Genomic DNA, 21,301 nt, shown 5'->3' with positions numbered 1-21,301 from the left:
TAAAAACAAACTGGAGCGCATTTTATTTCTTATAAAGCGAAAACCGGTCAGATCGTTAAACGGAAGTACGGAAGTCTTTTTTTTTTTTTTTTTCCTCCTGAGGAAAAGGGGAAATTGGTGAAATTTCAGAGGAAATTCGAACATCTCCCAAGTCGGGCGCCAGCGCCTCTCGTTTCTGCGCCCCCCCCGGCCAAGAACGGGACTTAGTGGCGCGGCCCGTTGCGCGGGTGCGCAAACACCTCGGGACGCGGTGGGGCTTGGGGAAAATGATGAAGACGTTATTAGTTGTAGCACTATTTTTATTTTGAAATCCCCCCCTTCCTTCTCCTCCCTCCGGTGCGGTATTAAGGGAATAAAACAATCTACGCCACACGGGTCCTATTGAGATTAATGAAAAAATTATGCAAGAAGGAAAAAAAAAGAAAAAAAAGAAAAAAAAAAAAAAAGAAACACCCTATATCTCATTTCCCCCCACCCCGCGCCGGGCCTTGCCTCCGTATTGCCTTGCACCTGATGATTTATTAACGTAATCTGCGGGGATAACTACCCGTGTGCCCCGCTCCGCCTTGCCCCAGCTCATCTCCTAAGTAATTGCCTCTCATTAGTCCTGGTAATGTTTTAATAGCGCTACCCATAATTTAGTCATCCAGGAATTAATAACGGGGGGGGGGGGAAGCGAGGCGCAATATAAACAGGTAGTCCTTAATTAATCAGATTAGCCTCGAGATCCTTGCGCCGTAACGGAGCCTCTGTGCGCGCGCTTCGCAGCGCCTAACGGTTCTACCGGCCGCTCCCCTCGCGGCGGGGGGAGCGCTAACGGTTCTACCGGCTAACGGTTCTACCGGCCGCTCGAGGCGCCGCCCCTGCCCCGCCTGGGCGCTGCGCCCCGGGAGCCCGTCCCGTCCCCGTCCCGTCCCCGTGAGGAGCGCGGCGTGGCCGCCTCGTCCCCTCCGCCTCCCGGCCCGGGGGTGTCCCCGGGAGGCGCTCGCGCCGCCATTTGCTGAGGGGGCAGCGGCGAGGCGGGAGGCGCCGCGCGCCCGGCCTCGCGCTGCCCCGCGAGCAGCGCCCTTGTCTTTGCGTGTGTGTGTGTTCTTCCCCCGCCACGGACACTTTAATTAATCAAAAATAACAAAAATGCTTAAAAACGCGGCTCGGGGGAGGCGGGGGGGAAACAGAAGAAGCGAGCAGATGGGAGGAATGAGGTGCTGTGACTCTGTACGTAAAATGGCCATTGGAGGCGGTGAAAAATGAAACTAAAAAACAACTGTTTTCTATTTACAAATTTAAATAAACAGAACAGCCTTCCCCGCGGTGTTTGTCTAAGTGCAGCAGCATTGCTGCTGTGTAGGTCATGAAAAGGTTGGTGCATAGTTTAAAACTTCCCATTCTGTTAATTTCTTAAAGAACGGTCGTTCATAGTCTGAGCACAAAAGCTCATGATTTAATGAGGAACAGAAACAAAATCTCTGATTGTTGGTGTTTCAAACTTCATTGGAGTCCTCTGGCAACCACAAGTTGATCCTCTGCAGCTTCAATACCCTTTAGCCCTCCATATAAGAGTACATGCTGAATAGAGGACAATGCCTGGTTGTTATGTTTATTTACCCTTACTACAAGCTGGGTTAACCTCTTCAAAACAGCTTTACTAAGCCCGTTAACCACACGGCCCACATGACCTGTAGCCGTATCCCTAATGTGATGTAAATCTGACTCGAGACCATATGCACAAGTTCTGCCGCATTGTGCCTCCGAAAACTACAAGTTTATTGCCGCCCAGCCCTTCCCGGGCTCCACGTTTCCAGGAGGRAATGGCCTGAATAGCAAGCACTTAAGGAAAAGTCAAGAGTCTCGCATTGTTGGAGCAATATTTTTAATGGCTGTTGCACATCTACAGAAGGGGGGAGCAAGGAAGCGGGGTCCGCACGGGGTGATGATTTTCATCGCCSTTATTTAAGCCGGTGGGTAATTATTCAGGACTTTGCCCTTTCTGRTGGGGCTTCCACACGAGAGCGGGAAGAAGCACAGATAAAGCCAGAAGTGATTTGACCCGATTTTAGGCTGTGATTTTAACCGAGCTCACAGCTTATGTTTTGCTCTTATCCTTAAAGAGGAGTCATAATCCTGCATTTATATAATTAACGCAAAGTCAGTGATGTGACTTCATTGCAGGCCATGAGGAYGTGGGCCATGAGGACACAGGAGTGAGCAGCGGTTTCAATCTCAAATACTTTTAATAATTAGCAATTCTAGCAAGTAATTATGACAGATCTGCAAAATGCAAATTAATTTCTGCTTAAGCCTGATGTATTTAATTTTTTTTTCTTCCCCCCCCCCCCCAAGGATAGTCATCTTTTAAAACAGCTACTGTGGCCACATGGTGAGAGCTTCATTTACCAGATCATTTTTTCTTGATGGCTGTGGCAAGCGTAACAATGTTCTGTGCCTGCTTCAGTAATGGCATGTCTATCATGCTCCCACGGAAAGTAAAGGCTCCCTGGAAAAGAGAGAATATAAACTTCCTCAGAAGGCTGTTGGAAATTGTCATTTGCTCTTTTTTTCCTTTCTTTTCTCCTTTTTAAACACATCCGCAAAGCAGGAAACCGTTAGACCCCACTCGAATATTGAGCAAGTTTTAGAACAAGACGAACCAACCAACGTGAGGCAAGGACAGTAAATTAGAAAGATGCCGTGGGAGTTCAGGGCTTGTAAAAAGAGGCCAAATGTGAGACGGGGGATGTAGCCCTGTGTGTTTCTGCCTGCCCGGTGACACGTGGCAGGGTGCAGCGTGGGTGCCCTGGGTGCTGCTGGGTGAATGATGTGGGTGGCAGGAACGCCGGCCGGCTCACGCACGGGATGAGTGTCCTGGAATTACTGCGGAACTGGCCGTGCTGGCCCAGCAGTGACGGTCCCAGGGCCGCGCGCGCTGTCGAAGGACTCTGTGGTGCTACCCTGGCGACAGGTGTAAAACTATTAGGTGTGGATTGCACTTAAATCTTAAGCGGAAGAAACGTTATGTATTAGGTAGAGCCACACCTGACTTGTTGCTTTGCATACTTTAATCTACCTTTGTCTTGAGCAAGTAGAATTTTTAAGATGCTCTGAAGTTCAGCAATCAATCAAACAAACAAAAAYCGTGTTTGCAATTCTGACTGCATTTTGGCACGTTTTTGAGGAAACAAAGATTCCTCTTTATCCCCTGAAGAGCTCTAACGCAAAGGTGCTGCTGCAGCGCTGTGCGGCTGTCCCTGGGAAGCCCGGCTCCCATTCCATGTCCTGCCMCAGTCGGGGCAGGAACAGAGATGGAGGGTAGAACGAGCAGTTTAGTTATTTGTGCCTGTTCCTTTCTGTTTTTCATGTAAGGATCGAGAACAATTAAACAGAGGAATCTGATAAGTAAAGCGAAAATATAAGCCATTTGCAAACATTTTTACGGATGGTGCTGCTCCGGTGGTGTATTTTGCTTGGGTGAAGCAGCATTAATTAAACACTAAATCACATTTTATGCCAACTAACACAAAAATCCACTTTAAACAGTAAATTAATGCAACAGAATATTACTGTATCGCACATGCTGTATTAAAGCCTAATATTTAAAACTCCTAAGGAGGATTTCATCCAGCAGCTAAGTGATATCTTAGGTGGCCTTGGAAGAAAAATAGGACTGACAGGTATGCAATGACAAATGCTTCAAAATGAATTTCTTGTTTACAGAGCAACTAATCAGCCCTATGTAAGTAATAATAATAATAACAACAACAATAACACTTTTTATATTCGCAATATCTCAGCCATTTTCACTTGTAAACATTTACAGGCAATGCAGCCTCACACTGTTACATTTATTAAGTTGTGAAAATCAGCGGCTAAGTAAATTCTTCAGAAAAAATTGGGTCCGTGGAGTGCTCCGAAGGATCTGTTGGCGCCTGATTCGTATTTTCATTGTGAGAAAACCATCTTTCAATCGTGGCCATTTCTTCGTGAGCATTCAGTCAAACAATGCCTACTGTTTAACAGAGAAATTCGCAGAGGGGATAAGGTGTAATAAGGATAAGGCAATAAGGGTGAGGAGCAGAGGGAGGTTAAGGTCGCAAGGGGCTGCGTTGGGAGCCCCGTTACTGTCAGCGCGACGCGGGTGCCCGCGGTGGCAGTTGTGTCCTGCCACGCTCCGTCGTGAGCCGGAGGCTCCCGTCCCCTCCGCTGACCGTACACAGTTGAGYGGGAGGAATCGGGGCCAAAACACCTTTTTAGGTAGCAGTTAGTTAAATGGCAGGTCTTTTAATGAAGACTTGAAATTGTTCATTAAAATAATGTGTTGTCAGGGTTTTCAAGGAGAGCAGGGTAACGGCAGCTACCCGTGTGAACGCTGAACCGCGCTGGGTATGCAGGATGTCCCTTGTCAGAGAGCAGCTGTAAGTGGCATTGATTTCAGCTTGAATTCTTGAAGGAAAAAAGGAAAAAAAAAAACGATTTTGGAGCAGTCAGGAGTAACATGAACAAGTTGGCTTCTCTGCCTGTTCACTCAGGCTTCATTTCTCCCTGCTAATTTGCAGTGTTGAGCTRAAGTCCAGGAAAAGAAACCTATTTTGATGCCATTGAATATACTCTATTCACTGCCACTCTTTCCACCCCCAGGTTTCAACAGATAGGAAATGCCAGTAATTACGGCTTTGTCCCCATGCCCTCTTTTCCAGTTCTGTTAGATGAAATTTGCCTTCAACATTCTTTTGATTTTCTTTCATGTTAATATAAAGAAAACAAGACTTCCCCTAAACACCATTTTCTCTGAGATTGTTAACCTGGTGGTTAATTTAGTCATAGAGCTAAATTTTCTTTCTGGCTAATTCTCTTAATAATCTCACATTGCCAGCCTGTACTTAGACTTCCAGTAGTTAAACTGCTGGATCCGAAGCCGCTTCCTAGGGAAACTCGCGGTGTGAATTGGAGTGACTTTGAGAGCGCGCTGCTCGGCTGGCACTTGCCCTATTCGTGCGGCTTTTGGTTGTCCCTCGCAGCACCGTCGGGATCTTTCAGTGGGAGCCTTTTCAGGACGGCTCCCGCCTCCAGGTGATCCGATGGCGTCCAACAGCCCTCGGGAGCTCCGGGCTGAAGGCGCACGGAGGGGAACGGAGCGGCCGCTTGGTGGGTGAGCGCAGTCGTGGGCTGGTGATGTGCAGGGAAAGGTGGCTTTGGTGGCACGATGGCCCTTGCTGTCCTGCAGGTTTTCAGGGAATGGACGGATTTATGGGCCAAAACCGCTACGTCTATTTTAGGCAATCCAGCACCTGTGCTGCTTTCCTTATCCCGGGCGGATTTTAAGGCAGCAATGCGGTGAATACCACAGAGGTTCAGTTAGAGCTGCAGTGACTTCTGCGTGCGGCAGCGGCCTGCGGGGCACGGAGGCCACGAGAGTCTTTGGCTCGCCCGAAGCGAGCGGCTGTGAAGGCAGCACAGCGCAGGGGAGGGTTTGTGCCCCTCAGCTGCCACCTTGCTCCGCTCCGTGCCTCCGTCGGGAGGACGAGCAGGGAAGACCAGAGGAAGAGCCAGGAAGAGAGAAGAACAGGCAACATTTCCTACTTGGGAAATCCTGCAGAGTAGCTAGAGCTCTTTGCAGATGATGGATAGTCAAGGAAGGATGTAATAGATCTGCATTTCCTTCATGGAAAGCTGGCGAGAGCCTGCAGAAATAGAAAGGAGGCAGGCCCACCTCGTGCTGCATCTGGACGTTTCTAGACGTGCCCCCAGCCTCCACCTTCCGCACGGGGCCACCCTCTCCGGGCCGAATGATGAACGAGCAGCGCCGCAACGTGGTGCTCGCCCCGGGCGCCGTGCCATACTGGAGCRCAATAAACTCATAATGTCCCGTTTAATGTTCTGCTAAAAGCATTCAGCGTTGCAAAATCTCCACGAGCTGTTAACGCGCGATGCAGGCCGCGGCGAGGCAGGTCTCCACAGCTCCACTTCCAATTTCACTAAGCCCTGAAGTGCTTTGAGAAGGCAATGGAGAGAGCTTTGGGCAAATCCAGAAAGCAGCTGGAAGGGAATGAAAATGATAGAAGGCTGCTGATTTTTTTCTTTCTTTAATTAAAATGATAGAAGGCTGCTCTTTTTACTCTCTTTTTTTTTAATTCCAGAAGGAAATGCTAAAAAATGTAGACTTAGAAGAAAGAGAATCGAGCACAGTTAGCCCCAAATGGTGCAAGGATGCAGCCCACAGACAAAGGGAGTGATCGTGTTGGGGGTGACAGGGAAGAGCCATTTTCACAGGTCAGGAGCCAAGGAAATGGGCACATGGAAAAATGATCCAAGTTAAGCCTTACGAATAACTACTGGAATAAGTTTCCAGGTGACTGAGAGCACCAAACTTCCTAACCCACCTGCTTTGGCAGCACTTCTGTCTGAACCTTAGGAATCTCTGTGGAGAAATGTAGCCACTACCAAAGCCAAGTAACTTTGGCAGCTTAGAAGACGACCTGGCCACGTGTTGCCCTGGGTCTTGGTCATGGTTCTTGGTCATGCCGCATACGTAGATGTCATCCTTAAGGATCTCCTTTAGCTACAGCAAGGAGGTGTATGAAGTCACGGAAAGAGTTTCCCTGTTGGTCTGCTACATGCCAGGGCCCAGACACGGACATTGGAACACAGTGGCTCCTGGAGGGAGCACTAAGAGCATCTCTATGTGTGTGTATGGGGGAGTGTCCAGCGACTTCTGCTCTGGGAAAACTCCGGGAGTAGTTAGAAGCTTCATAAATATTATCATTTCACCCTAAAGAGTCTATTTTTCTCTTGGTGAGAGGCATTTAATCTGTTTGGAAAGTAAAGAGATAGGATTCAGAGTCASTGATTTCTGTGTCCGCTGAGGATCAGTTTCCCTGGGGGAACTAGGAAGGAGCAGAAACCAGACAGGCAACTTCCTCAACTCTGCTGAAAGCTCCCAGGCAGTATGTGATGTTATGCGGGGTTTTACTCCCACAGTCCTTGGTTTTCCTACATATCTCAGAGTAAATTAGAAAAACAGGCTGGATAAAACTATCAGGATGYGGAACACTTGGGGCACCTTGTAGCTACGTGACATGCTTCTCTCTGAGCTGTGGCTTGGGTTAAAGCGCAGGAGTTAATTAAAGCAAAATACTAATTGTTCTGGGACACGTGGGACGGTGATCAGGCAAGCTAGTCCCCTTTGGCTAATGAGAGCGAAGAATTGGAGCTAGTCGCTCACCTGGGAGCGCTTGTGGGGGTTTCCTCGGCGTCTGCGCTCTCTGTGTTCGCCTGTGTCTCTATCGGTGACAGCACTGAGCTCAGTGAGAGTGTCCCTGCAGACCCGCAGCTCCTGGACCCCTGGGTTTACAATCCGGGCAAGTGCTGAGGCTGAGGATCGCCCTCCCCCAGGGCTAGCAGGTATAAACTCCCCAAGTCCCAGGTAAGCCCTGCAGGCTGTAATTCCCTGTTTGGTTACAGGCAGAATTCCCGACGCCAGCGCCGACTGTGAGGGCTCCCCGCGGCATCTCGGGAACCGCCGTGGCCATTGCTGGGCATCTGGTCAACCCGGCTGACAAACCTCTGGTGCTGCCCGGTCTCGCAGCACCTGCAGCCACGAGGCTGACCTCCCCTGGTGACAGTGGCCCTAAGGGCGCCTCTTGACAGGACCTACAAAATCTACAGGGAGCTGCTGGCCCGCGGCAGGGAAGGAGCCCCAAGGGCAGCGGCATGAGGAGCACGCGTCAGCGGAGAAACATTCCCCCCCCTTTTATTTCTTTTCCCCATTTTAATTAAGTGGATCTCCCACTTCTAAATCCCCAGTGTCTAGTTGTGTCTTTTCTGAGGCCACAAAAATACGCGTAATAAACCCACTAAAATCTGCCCAGATTTGAGAGCATGATCTCTAATCCTGCATAATGTTAAACTGGCAATGAAAGGCTTGTGTTCTGGAAGAAAGGCAGATCCGCTCTGCTGAGGAGGGAAGGAAGCAGGTGGAGAGCAAAGGGTCCCCCTAAAAAGCACGGCATTAGGGAAGATAATTTCCCTTCGGATTAAATGGAAACACACGTTCTTCAGGCAATCCCCTGTGGAGGAAACGTGGAGATCCTTGCTGTGGGGCTCCAAAGGGATGCCTGGCTTTGCACACAGGTACATGGACAAAAGGGGCAGGAGCCGCACTTGTGGCAAGGGGCTTTCCCGGGACCAGGAGGCYGGGGCCGTGTTCTGGGGGAGCCTCCAGGAAGAAACAAACGCGCAGCTSAGACGGGGCTGAACGCGGCTTTGGTAACGTTTTCTTCTGCAAGTTGGAGCCAAAAGGACGTCGCTTTGCATCGCGTTTCCCGCTGTTGCTGAAGAACTTGCGAAGTTCAGAGAGCTGCTACAGGACGTTCAAAGATCTCTGGGCTGACGAAACGTATTTTTTTCCGACTGTAGCAAGATAATGCCTTGCACTTGCTCTGCTCAGCACATATTTCTACAAAGCCTCCAAACAAACCAGACTGACACAACTCCCAGCCTTTTTTTTTCCCCACGTCATTGCAGCATGTAAGAAAGATGTCAAATAACTAGTCTAGTCACATATACCAAACTGAAGACACCACAAATAGCAAGATATGCAAACAGAGCTTTGCTGGTTACATATTTCCGTTTCCCAAACGAGGAATCCTTTTACAATCCTTTTTTTTTTTTTTTTTTTGTAGTAAGATATGCAAAGGAAATTCACACTAAGTGAATACACAAAAAATCCCCAGGGAAAATAAATGGTCCCTGAATAGATCTGTCTAAAATTTCTTGTTGGCAGGAGGAAATGCACAGTGGGCCTCTCGGATCTATTGAACTAAGGGATGGAAGGGAGGGAAGTCGGGAGAAAACCAGCAAGTCTCTCTTGTCTACATGAAGGAAATTTTAATTACTGCTTTTTTTTTTTTTTTTTTTTTCTTTTTTTCTTTCGCTTTTATGTTCCAGATTTATTTATTTTTTAATAACTGGTTTCTTTTTACCAGTGTTATACTGGAACTAGTGTTGGGTTAGAGGATGTAGCAGTTTGGATTGCCAGAGCCAGGCTGCAGCCTGGCTTTATGAGATAGGATTCTCCCTCGTGGAGCAGATGGGATGATGCAGGAGGTTGCGAAAGAGCAACACGAGGAAATGCGGATGAATTTTTACCTCAAATAAATCCCTGGCAGCAATGTAAGAGAAAAATAAAGAGTGCTGGAAATCAGGAATATTCCAAGCTCGCATCCATCCTGCTTCTCATCTTGGGACTGGGGAATCCTGGAAAGCGCGCTGGTGGAGGTGCCGCTGCCAGGCAAAGCCTTATTTTACAGCACAAAAGCAGCTCCCAGGACACACATCACATCCAGCCGTGCCTTTTTCCCCCTGCGAGCATCGCTATTATACAGAAAAAGGAAAAGTCACTAATATTAAGACCTTAGTATCCTCAGTTGCCCTTAATTAAGCCACTTTAAACTAACTTGAGGTTTACAGTCACGGGAGCAGTTTGTTAAATATAGCCCAGAAAATTTCAGCTGGAAGCAAATGCCTCCCAAACACACAAGAGGCATTTGATCCTGAGGGGAAGGTGGCCATAAAACACAGTGCAGGAGAGAAACGTGATAACAGGGAAGCTCGCGCCGTCAACAGCAGCGCAACCACCGTTATTCCCGTGTACTCCGTTTTTTTTTTTTTTTTTCTTTCGGATTCATTTGCAGGATTAAACAGTCATTTTTTTTACAGAGATTCTCCATGTGAGGTGACGGAGCTTTTGCAGCAAAGCTTTCCGCTGGCCTACGAAAGCTCCCGGAGAAGCGCTAGGGCTGCTGCTACCCAAATGAGCTGAAACAATATTTTGGCTGTGCAGACTTTCCAAATTCCCTCAGTAGGGCCTGAGAGGGGCCATCTGCTTCGAACATTATATCTTTTGTACGACCCGCCTTTGGGAAGCGTAACGAGGCTCGGGAGCCCCACTGGCCTCGTTAGCCCGTTTTAAGCACAGATCCGCGGCGCGGGGAGCCGCCGCGCGCCGCGTTCGCCCCGCGCTGGGCAGGGGCGGCCGCCGCGGGGGGCAACATTGGGGCGCCCTCCTGGCCCCTCGGCGCCCAAGTGCCGCCCTTGGGGTGTCTTGAATCCCGGGAAAAGGCCATCCCGGCCCACCGCATGCCTGCGGGAGGGTGCCTGGCAAGCAGAGGAGGTTCTGCGTGCGGTTCTGAGGAGCCTTCGCGGCGCCGCGTTGGGGAAACCCGTCCCGTGCTCTCCCCGCGTGGCACAGCTCCCTCGGGACCCTCGCGCCGGCGCAGGAGCCAGCGTGCGCGGGGGCACTTAGCGGGAGACCCCCTCGTGTCCCTCGTGTCCCTGTGGGCGCTCGAGACTTGCCCCCACATGGGTCTCCTGGAAAGAAAAGCCTTCGCGCGTGACGCCGACCCCCTTTTAAAAACCTTTTGCAGATAATAAATGACACAGTGGGTGATTAAGGGCAACGTGGGTGCTCTCTATCCCTATCGACTGCCAGTTTTCACGTTAAAATTTGACATAGCCGCTTGAAAAGTAAATAATAAACATAAATGGTTATTATTTACATACGTTATCACTAAGTGCTCGGTAATTATTTAAAAATGATAAAAATATTTAAAGGTAATAGGGGCCTGTACTAAATCCCACGGTGCTCTCCGTTKGTGCCGAGAGATGCGCCCGAGCCTGGGCCCGCGGCCTCTACAGGCGGCGAACGCGGCCGCTTCCCACAAGGCGCCGGATCCGCAGCCGGATCCGACACGAGGGGTTGACACGGGGGTCCCCGGGATCGCCCGCGAGCCCTTGGGAGCCACGGGATGTGCGTGGGCAGGAGGGCCGGCCCCACGGAGGCCGGAGCGGCCCATGGAGGCCGGAGTGGCCTGTGGAGGCCGCAGCGCCTTCCCAGGAGGCCGCGTGTGGATCTTACGCTGGCCCGGCTGGCAGCTGGAGCCGGCCCAAGCACAAGGCTCCATCGTCTCCAAGATACAGTAGCTCGTGTTGGCTTCTCCTAAACAAAGACTCTTGTAAGGGAAGCCGCTGCTGGAAATTTCCATCCCTTTGTTGGGGAGATGCTGTATAAATAAATGCATTCCTAGGATTTTTGTAGCCCCAGGAAGGTCCATGAAGGAAACTGTTCCGTGCGGCGAATCTCTTGGCTGCGTGTGCATTATTCCTAGGCTGCCGTGAACACGGTGCACGATGCACAGGCTGTAGGACAAGACACACACGCCGAGGGCCTGCCAGGACCTCGCACATCCTATACGGCGTGTACAGATATTCCTTCCCCTGGATATTCGCCCCCTGGAATCGAGAGGATTCAATGGATCGTAGAGCTGGGGACTGTGAATGAATTAGCTTAACTCTTAATATCCTTACCTGACACTTGACTTCCGAGGCAGTGTTTAGCTCCCCCATTTAATGTGCAGGTTCTTGTAAAGCAGTTATAAATTTGTATGTAAGTGCGGAATTAACCTTTTACTTTGCTCCGCCGCTCTCCCTTCCCCCTGAATATTATTTTAAAAGCTGACAATTCCTGAAGATCCTGTTACAATAACATATGTGATGCATTTACAAGTCGGACACTCAATATTTTAGTTTCCTGCCCTGTGTAAACCCGAACACCATATAAAAGATATTACAGTCATGTATCCAATGCATTGATGATGGAAACAGAGCAGTGTGTTTCATACAACATTAATTGCACTGTAAAGAGTATTTGCATGTGTTAACAAAAGTGTGATTTTTTTTTTCTTGCAACAAGCTAGTGGCTTTTCCCACTAACTCTACCCCTTTAACTCTGCCTCTGGACTTAGATAATCTGGATCTATAACATCACTTCCCTATTTAATGCACTGCAAATACCTGAGATATTTAGAGCAGAAGCTGTTTTAGACTACCAAAATAATGTTTATTATCCTCCTTTTTCATTTTTGAGCACACTATGCCATTTATTTCATRTTTAGATTTTCCCAGCAGCTACCCCTGCTTTCTTTATGCTGAATTTAATTTTGAGAAGCACATCATGTAGTAATGTAATTTTACTGGAAAGATATCAAAATTATACTAAACCAATATCTTTTAACATTTTTCATTTTTACATCTCAATGTTTTAGAGCATTTAGCTCTCGTAAGTAATTGTATAATATAGTTAAGTTTTTTTTTTTTTTTAATTTGTTTATTAATTGTCACAAATGGCAAAGTGGCTGTTCATTTTCTAGGAATGATATTTTCCAGTTAGGTTTCAGATATAAAACAGAAACAGATACCAAACAAGACCATCTCCATAATGTAAGCCCAAATAATTTAGGCTAGAAAAATCTCAGATTTGCTTCTGTATGAACACTGATGCAGGATCTAAAATCCCATGCAACCTCACATTTTTAGTCATTTCAGTACTCAGATTCAAGATGTGCTGTCTAAAAGCATTTTAGTTTTCAAGATGAAGTAGCCAGATTCTGCTTTCTGTCAAAGAAACATTATGATGATAAATGTATCTCTCAATCTGCAATAAATTATAACAGCCTAATATTTAATTTTATTATAAAATATTGTTGACTAAGGGGATCAAGCTTTGACACCAATTAACAACAATCTGCAATCCCAAAGACATAAGACCAGTGACTTATCTACTGTACAAACAGCCGCACAGATCCCTCAAATTTATTTTTTTCCGGGCTTTTAGCTTTGATTAATAACTTAGTGGAAACATGCCTGARCCATGTTAATCACAGCTATATTTTCAGTTTTACGGACTTGTGCATTTTARTATAACAAAAAGGAAAGCAGGAGAGCTGGTTCACCGGGACACGAGGATTTATAAAACGTGTCACTTTTCTAGAGGTGGGATGGGGAAGTTGCTACTCACATTTTAGCGTGTCCCTAGCACACCGAGCAAGAGGCTCCCTYGGTGAGATGTTTGCTGTGGAGAAAGCTCAGTGATCAGCCTGCCCTGGCCCTTCTTACTGACACATCTGCAGCACCAAAATGCAAACTCAGTGAGGAAGTTTGCGGGCACCGCAGCACAGAAAACTGCTTTTCCCGTTTAGATACCCGGGAGCCCGGCCACTCTGGAGGAACGTGAGATCCCAAGGCTCGCAGATGAACCTGCCGACACTGTTCGTTCGGATAGACCCCTACATGCAAAAATATATGAATAGTGCAACCGGGTGGGTTAAAGGAAATACCACAAACATCCAGCAAATCTGTATTTGTGAATAACTGCAGAAGCTTCGAATCTAATTAAAAAGCTCTTATTACAAGAAAGAACAGTCATAAAAGGGCCGATACCAGAAACAATCTAATAAAATAGAAGCATCAAAACAAACCCAAAGAATAATGCTCACCTAATACAGAATTCGTAAATATTAAATCGTGCTTAATACAGTATTTAATACAGCCCTCAGGTTTTTTTTTTTCCTTTTTTTTTTTTTTTTTTTTTGATACTAGCACTACAGTTCAGTTTTGCCCCTGCTCCTCAGTAGTTTAAACAACAGGAGCATTTCTTAAATGAGATTTCTGAGATTAAATTCAGATGAATTGATAGGCAAGTGATAAACACTATTTGGCAGGGTCTGACATTTGACTTTTTCTCATTCTGCATCTACCTAGCTACACATTTGCACTGACACCAGGCTTATAATGATGCCTTTTGTAAGAGGTCCAAGTTTTGTACGTCGGGGTAACGTACACAGCGGTCACACATTTTCGCTCTAAATCACTTTCATGAAGACAACTATGCTTAAAAATCAAGGGGCAACGGAACAAAGAGATGCAGAAATATAACAGAATATTAGTGACCTGAAATAACTGCTGGGGATGGCACCCCAATATCATCGTAACGGACATCACAGAAACACCTAAATACTGTAGACAGGATATGGTCGCCTCGCATGGAAAAGGGCAGACTAAATACTTTGCAACACTTTTATCCTGAGATGAAAGCACAATTTCTGCTTTGACCTTTTTTAGAATTTATAATAAAAAACATCTGTGGTATTAGAAGTGCAGGAAAACAGGGAAGCAGTGATTCTAGCGTGTTACTACCCATCGGAAAGCAAAGAAATGCACAGAAGACCTTTGTATGGCACCGCAGAAAGAGAAAACCTAAGCACACTCTTYTATACCAAACTTCATTACGGAATATGCTTTTCTCCCCACTTAAATTCTTCACAAACACACGTAAGCCCTTTCTGTTTACCTGCACTCGCCATTCTGACACCGGGACTCTGCTTTTTAACTATCCCGGCTTTGGCTGTAACTGAGAAAAACATATTTAGCTGCAACTTTTTTTTTTTTCTTTCAAAAAGAGGCAAACTGGATTATAGCAAATAACCTTTAAGATAATTAACTGACAATGCCGCAACTAGCATAAAATCTTCCTTCAGGCGACCCCTAATTTAAGTATTACTGGCACAAAGTAGAGACAGATTGTGCATCACCACCGCAATATTTACATAGCAGAAACCCACAGAGCAGGAAACGTGAGACTCAATGATGCACTAAATTAGGAACAATCATATTCTAGCGTTAATTTGCTTCCTGCTCTATCCAAATTCCAGGTCCATCAATTGGTACAAATGCACATAAAACATTCCCATTTTTAATGATTAAGAGCCTGCAAACAGTTTTGCTCAAAAGCGAGTTTGCTCGCTGGTAGGGACGGCTCCAGCAACAAACCCTCCAAGAGAGGTATTTTACCAATACAGAAATTTTCCTGAAACCCAAGGATTTCTAATCCTCTGCTTATCTCTTCCCATCAGTGATGCCTGCCCAAGCAGTTTGAGCCTTCTCCCAGGATACCTGCCTTTTGATTGCAAATGTTTTCATCTGACAGCTTCACCAGCACTCTACGACATAATTGAGAAGCAGTTTTAATTCACTGAAGCTGCAGAGAGACGCAGGTAGACACATGTACTCGGAGAGTGCAAGTTAAAACAGGGGGAGAGAAAGATAGCCCCTCTATTTGAGACCATCCTGGGACGTGCTGCATCTATAACAAATACACAGTCCRTGTTCCAGCCAGCTACAGATTTCACAAGCACCGCTCTCAGTTACAGCACCCTTACAACACACACACAAGCAGCCCCCATCGATCTTGCTCAATTTTAAACATTACTCAAACCTGCTTTCCGCTATGTGATATTAAGGAAATATTTACCTTTCCTAATCGCTGATGTTCTTCAAAAGCAGAAATCAGCTCTTGTGCCCACTTTACTTTTTCAGGGCTTGGAGAGAACTGTTCCTGGACAACAGCAATTTGGTTAGGGTGAATCACCTGCTTACCTACAAAGAAGATTAATAACACCAGAATCATGCATCGACAAACAGATGTTCAAACAAAATGTTCCAACCACTTGAGGCTCTCATATGCCTCATAGACTTTCTGCTATTTAACTGATTGTTTTACTTTTTTTTTCTTTCCTTTTTTTTTTTTTTCCCAACTGGACAACAGGCAGCTAGCCCTTTGCCAGATTTTTTTTAAGAACAAAAATRTCTCGAGCCAGAGCTGCTTGAGCCTCATCTGAACGAACCCGCCATGCTTCCCTCCCCTCCCGTTCCCGGCCACACGTTGTCTTGTTGTTGTTGTCTCAGGTGCAACGGTTTGGCCAGGAACAACTACGCAGAGAGCATCGCGGCAGCTTAGATGTATAGCCAGATGTATAAATAAGCTGTAATAAAGTATACGCAGGAAACGGAGCTGATCGCGAGATGTTTGTTGAACTGAAAAGTTAACAGCAGCGTAAGGATCATTCCCTAAATTAAAGTGCAATTCCCTACAAGTGCAAGCTTAGTGGGATCAGATGCCGTGGGTCCATCCGTGTTTGCTGCAGCACCAGCCGGCTGCTGCAGGTGCGGTGCCGGGTTTGCTTAGTTACAGGTGTGGGAAACAGTTATCAGGGGGATCTTGGGGTTTTATTGAGCGCCTCCCTAAGCTTTCTTGTACAAATATGAATGACAAAATACAAACAGATATTGCCTTTTTCTTACTGGCATCCCGCGGCAGAGAGGGGCACGGCGAGCCCCGTCCCGCCGCCTYGTGTGGCATAGCCACGGAAAAGCATCAATTTTATATAAAACGGTGTCCACAGAGCGCGCTTCCAGTTGCCAAAAGTGCAACCTCCATGCCGCAGAACCGGGAATGTGGAGGACAAACAAAAATCCTGGCTATGCCGGCACAGGCTGCTCAGCCCAGGCACACAGGGCACTAGTTACTGCTCACTGTTATTGCCTTTCTACAGTGAAAATGGCCTAAAGAGGTCCCTTTTATTTTATTCCCCATTCTACAATCTTTTGTTTACAATCTTTAGGCCATCCAAATTTTCAGTGTCACGTTTCATTAAGGGAAATATTAAATATTAAATATTAAAAAAAATGTTTAAAATATAGTTAGAAGTTTTAAATTCATTAAGAACTGCATCATTTGAAAGAAATGCTAGGGAGACAAATTTCTTAAACTAGCAGGGTTTGCATTAGTTCCAGTCAAAGGTGTTTTAGACAATTTAACCAAATGCTGCTATTCCTTATTTTTAATATGACCCGCTCCTCCCGGCTGCACTACTMATTCTAAAATTGAAGAGTGCGGAACTAACTCCTACAAAATCCTACAAAGTTTAATTTTCTGGGAAAAATGTAGGGTATATTTGAAATTATCCTGAAAACCTCTCTGTAACAAAAATAAAAATAATTATCTTACTATGCTTTAATTTTTAATAATACGTATTTTATTATGATTTTCTTAAGTGTAAAACATTTCTGTAATAATGTTTTCTTTTCACAAAGGTGCTTGCAGTAACAAGCTGCACTTTGCATCGTTAAAACCTTCATGAGCAGCTTGCAGAAAGCAATCTAACGTTTGATTTATAGCACTCGGTTGATTTTTGTCACAGATTATGTATCCAAATAAGTGTATAATAGACGTAATGCCATGCAGGAATGAGGCAAATATTTTAAATGGAATTGTTGTTATTGACAAGTTACTGAGCGAGTGCAAAATTGGAAGACATTAAAATTTATGACCATGAAATCCTTTTTACAGTACCACTTGATATATCGTGCTTTAAATCAATACCTGTCAAGTCTTTTAGGTGTATGATGGTGTCATTTTAGTCTGCTACAAAAGCCTGCAAAAAGAGAGGAAACCTATAGCGTTTCATATTTATATCGGGCTTCTCAGCATGGAGCTCAGGACTTTCTATAATGACTAAGTCAGCTGTTAAAGCTTAGTCTGAGGTTTACTTAATTTTTATACAAACATTCCTGAAGCTGATGACCATTTATACAGGCAACACACAGACTGGAACTCCGTGCCGCGCTATGGCATTGTTAGGCATCTTGCTGTATGTGGGTATATATGTCTATATACAGGTGCATATGTATATTTTATTAATTTATACATTAAAAAAAAGTATATTGCCTGGGCTAAATTACATTTGAAAACATTCTGATATATGAAACACACTTACTGAAGAAACAGCAGGCTATTTATAAGATAGCTGGAAGGAAAAAAATGCTACAATAAGCAGTGAGGGACATAATAGTAACTAAATAAATGGCAAACTCTTYGTTATATTATTTAACTTTTCTAACAGGAAGCATATTTGATTACATTAAGTCTAACTCCAGTGGTCTAAATCTAAATACAGGAAAATTTTAAGACCGTAGGACTTTGCTGAGTATTATGAATTGCATCCGTTTTCAGGGTGCAAAATTTGCCCTCTTTGCAGGCAAAGAAGTGTGCGGTTTGCCAGTTAACAGATCAATTTGAAAGCCTCAACTCATTYTTGTCCTGTTGGTTTCAATGATCCTAATGATATGTGAAAAAATCGCAGGATGTGATCTTCAATATTGAAAAATAACAGGAATCATATGTTTGGAACTTCTTGTTAAGGCAACATTTCAGTATTTTATTATCACATTATCAGGCAGTTGTCAGTGGCAAATATGCTCTGCAGACTTCTGCTTTGTAGGTCACAGATTAAGCTGAAACCCATTTGTAATTTTCTGTGATGAATATTAAATGGGAAATGCTGACATGTTTCGTTTGGAACAAAAATTTTAGTTTGGAAATATATTCTTTTAAACAAAACCAGCAAAGATTATAAAAATATTTTAAAAATGAAGGCAAAAGAAACAAACGAATGAAATATTCTGGATTGACCTCAAATATATTTTTTTTTACCAAAAGTATGAAAAAAAATCTGTTTTGTTTTGACATGAACAGATTTTTTTATGATTTTTTTTCTTCCCTTTTTTTTCCCGCTCCCTTCTGGCTGCTGAATCAGTGAAGTGAGCRTTGCCCCACGCCTAATTCCGGCTGGAGCGGCTGCCGGGCGGCTCGCTGCGCTTTGAGGCGCGCTGGGGATAGCTGTGGAAAGGCAGGCGCTGGGAATTCCCGCCTATGGAGCCTGCACCTTGCGCGCGTCCGGCTGCTCCCGCGGAACCGCCGGCCGCCCCTGCGCCTGGCTCGGAGATTAACCTCCTGCCCCGCGCTGCCAGGAGGGGCCCTTCTCTTTGTCACCTCTCGGGGGCCTGTCCTGGTGTCCGAGGGTGTCCTATACGTGGACTATATGGAGCCCAAAGCGCCATCGGTGTTGCTTTAAGGTTAGCGTTTTCTGAATGTTCTAGCCTGGGTCCAGGATTTAAGGACACGTCGAGCAGTCAGTCAGAGTGCTCTCAAAGGTGCCTGGCATCTGCAGCTCCATCTTCTGTCAACAGGAGGTTCAGGTGCTTAAGTTTTTCAAAAATCAAGCCCCCCTTAAACCAGAAAATCCTGCTCCGGATTACGTAGCCGTCGGCAGGTTTTACCATTTGGGAGCTCTATTATTTTCCTGGCTTCACTAGCAGGAGGATCAAGGGTGGGAATCTATGTAATAGATATCTAATACTCAGGGGCTGTGAGGAGCGAACACTTTTACCTCTGAAACGAGGGGTGGCTTTGCAAATGCTGAAGTTGAGCGGACAACAAGGCAGAGTTTGAGCTGGGGAGAACGCGCTGCCCATCTCTGGCTGTCGTGCCCCACACACTTACCAGAATGCTTGGGGTTTTTTGGATTACTCTGCTTGCTGCTTCCAGATACTACATGCTCTTAACTGGAAAAATACATTCTGTTAGCTCACGTCATCGGGACATACTCCTTGGATCATAAAATCCTAGGAAATATCCTGTTGCCCTGAAATATGCCTTGAATGCTGGTCAGAAACCGATAATCTAAAATGTCAGCAGACCAATAATCTAAAATGTTAGCGCTATATCCTCGCATTCTATAGTGCACGTGTCAAATGGCTGATTTCTATTGCAAAAACACAATCTTTGGTGGCTGCACGGTCTCCTCGGGGTGTCTGAGTGATCTGCTGCACCAATCACAGGGTAACAGGCTGCATTACAGGACTCTGCTGCAAGGAGCCTGCTGCTCTTGCTGTCTGCCAATACCCGTAGGTGTCACCAGCACTTACTGGGAGGGGAGCCAGGAGATGAAAAACAAATCAAAGAAAATAATAAGAGAATAACTTTCCCGCAGCAATTAGTATGCAGCAGTTGCTTATCAGCTCCTTCACCTAAAATGTACTTTCTTTTTTTTAACAGCTGTGTTTAAAAATACAAAAGGGGGATCAATATATTTTAAGAGGCACTTGCGGACCGATCGGATGGCGTGTGCCATGCTCTGTGTTTGGAGGAAGCACGCAGTGCCCATCCCCTACCCCAGATTCTCCTTGGAAAACGGCCGTGCGCTTGCTGGGCTGTGATTTTAAAAAGCAGCTTGTGATTCTGCAGGTAAAAATTTCCAGGCTGCAGTTTTAAAGGCGCTAATAAATGTAGACACATTTGGCACTACKTAAGCTTTTCAATAAATGACCTGAAATAAACCAGCCGAGTTATTTGTCTAAGCAACAGTAAATGCAGCGGCACATTTCAACAGGAGAGGATGTGCAGTGTTTAGGGACAGGGGCAGGAATCCCTACCCGTGAATCCCATGGAGGCGCCTTCCCTGGATTGCTTGCGGAGCCCGTCCTCGTCCCGGAAATCGATGTAGACGAGGTCTACAGCTTGCAGGCCAAAGGCCTTGGCTGTTACTATGATTTTTTGCCTGGCATACAGAATATCGTGAGTTTCCTTACTGCTTGTTGCGCCTGTGAAAACAAGGAAAACAAGGAAAGGACGGCAACATTGCTTTAAACCTTTCGATTCGTAACATTTCTTATTAAAAATACATTTCAGATTTCACTCAGTTCAGGAAGCAAAAGAGGGATGCAAGGCAGTGTTGCCAAAATAAGGGTCTTTGGAGCCAAGGATAAGCTTCTTTAGCAATAAAACGCTCCCTTTACACACTGGCTGATAAAATTCAGGCTTTGATTTGGTTCAGATCAGGAACAAGTCAGTGGAAGTTTTGCTCGGCAAGGAGGGTYGAGGTGGGACTCACCTGAAGTAATTATTCAGTTGTGCTATTTGCTGTGGGTGCACCGAAACGCRTTACAGCACGAGGGGCTTAATACAAATTGGCACACTGGGTACAAATAAATGGTTAAAAAATTCACACTGAGAACAGAATTGCACTTTCCTTGGTTGTGATTCTTGTCACAACTGATGTCCTAAGCTGAATATTTAAGCTTCAACATTTGGATGAGAAATGATGGTAGATGCCTTCCAAGAACCACCAAAAGTATTCCTGAGACTTCATGTGCTTGCACTTCACCAGCTAAGCAACATTCACACATGAAGGCTGGTGTGAAAAAATAACTATGCACTCCCTCAACCCAGATTTCCAATTTGCAAGGAAACATATAGTCAATCGATATTAATTTTTACGTTAACATCTTTAATTTATACATTGGCAGGTCTGCACTATGGTCTTTAACTGAATCAGATTAATAAGCTAATGGCCATCTATAATGCATATTTTGAAATGCTTTTCATTTCTGAGGAGGAGTAATAGGGCTTTAACATAAATCCATGGCAGAGATGACTGTATTGACAAGGGACATGCATAGTGTAAATTTATAAAAGCAAAATATAACAGATTTGCTGAGTATGATGTCAAAATCCTGTATTAAAATTGACTGTAAAGTGATGATAAAAGAGAGAGCAGGATTTTAGGACTTTAAATGCTGTTCTTAAAGGTATGTGCATGCTTCTTATGGGTATTACATTTTTAAAAAATGTCAGTGACTCRACAGGTTTTGCTTTGTTTTACTTAATCTTCATTGCTGCAGAGCAAGAATTTCAAGGAAGTGTCAGTGTCCTGTCACGTACAGGGACCACATTTTCATATCTCCACAATACATTCTGCACTGGAAAAAAAACATGGAGGAAAATAAAAGCAAT

General features: G+C 45.4%; 1 protein-coding gene across 1 annotated transcript in view; it reads right to left on the bottom strand.

The window, feature by feature from the left end:
- Positions 1–2,337: 2,337 nt before the first annotated feature.
- CLYBL (citrate lyase beta like) overlaps positions 2,338–21,301 on the bottom strand; it is a 94,605-nt gene continuing 75,641 nt past the window's right edge. Inside the window, exons 7-9 of the mRNA XM_026038331.1 lie at positions 19,942–20,109; positions 15,140–15,264; positions 2,338–2,494 (exon numbers count right to left, since the gene is read on the bottom strand). Coding sequence (XP_025894116.1) covers positions 2,399–2,494; positions 15,140–15,264; positions 19,942–20,109 — 389 coding nt within the window. The 3' untranslated portion in view covers positions 2,338–2,398. The remainder of the gene's footprint in view (positions 2,495–15,139; positions 15,265–19,941; positions 20,110–21,301) is intronic.

Source organism: Nothoprocta perdicaria, unplaced genomic scaffold (genome assembly GCF_003342845.1).
Source record: "Nothoprocta perdicaria isolate Ctin4 unplaced genomic scaffold, notPer1 scaffold_208, whole genome shotgun sequence".
Classification (NCBI taxonomy): domain Eukaryota; kingdom Metazoa; phylum Chordata; class Aves; order Tinamiformes; family Tinamidae; genus Nothoprocta; species Nothoprocta perdicaria.
Note: the sequence above shows the minus strand (reverse complement) of the source record. Positions and strands in the feature narration are given on the sequence as shown.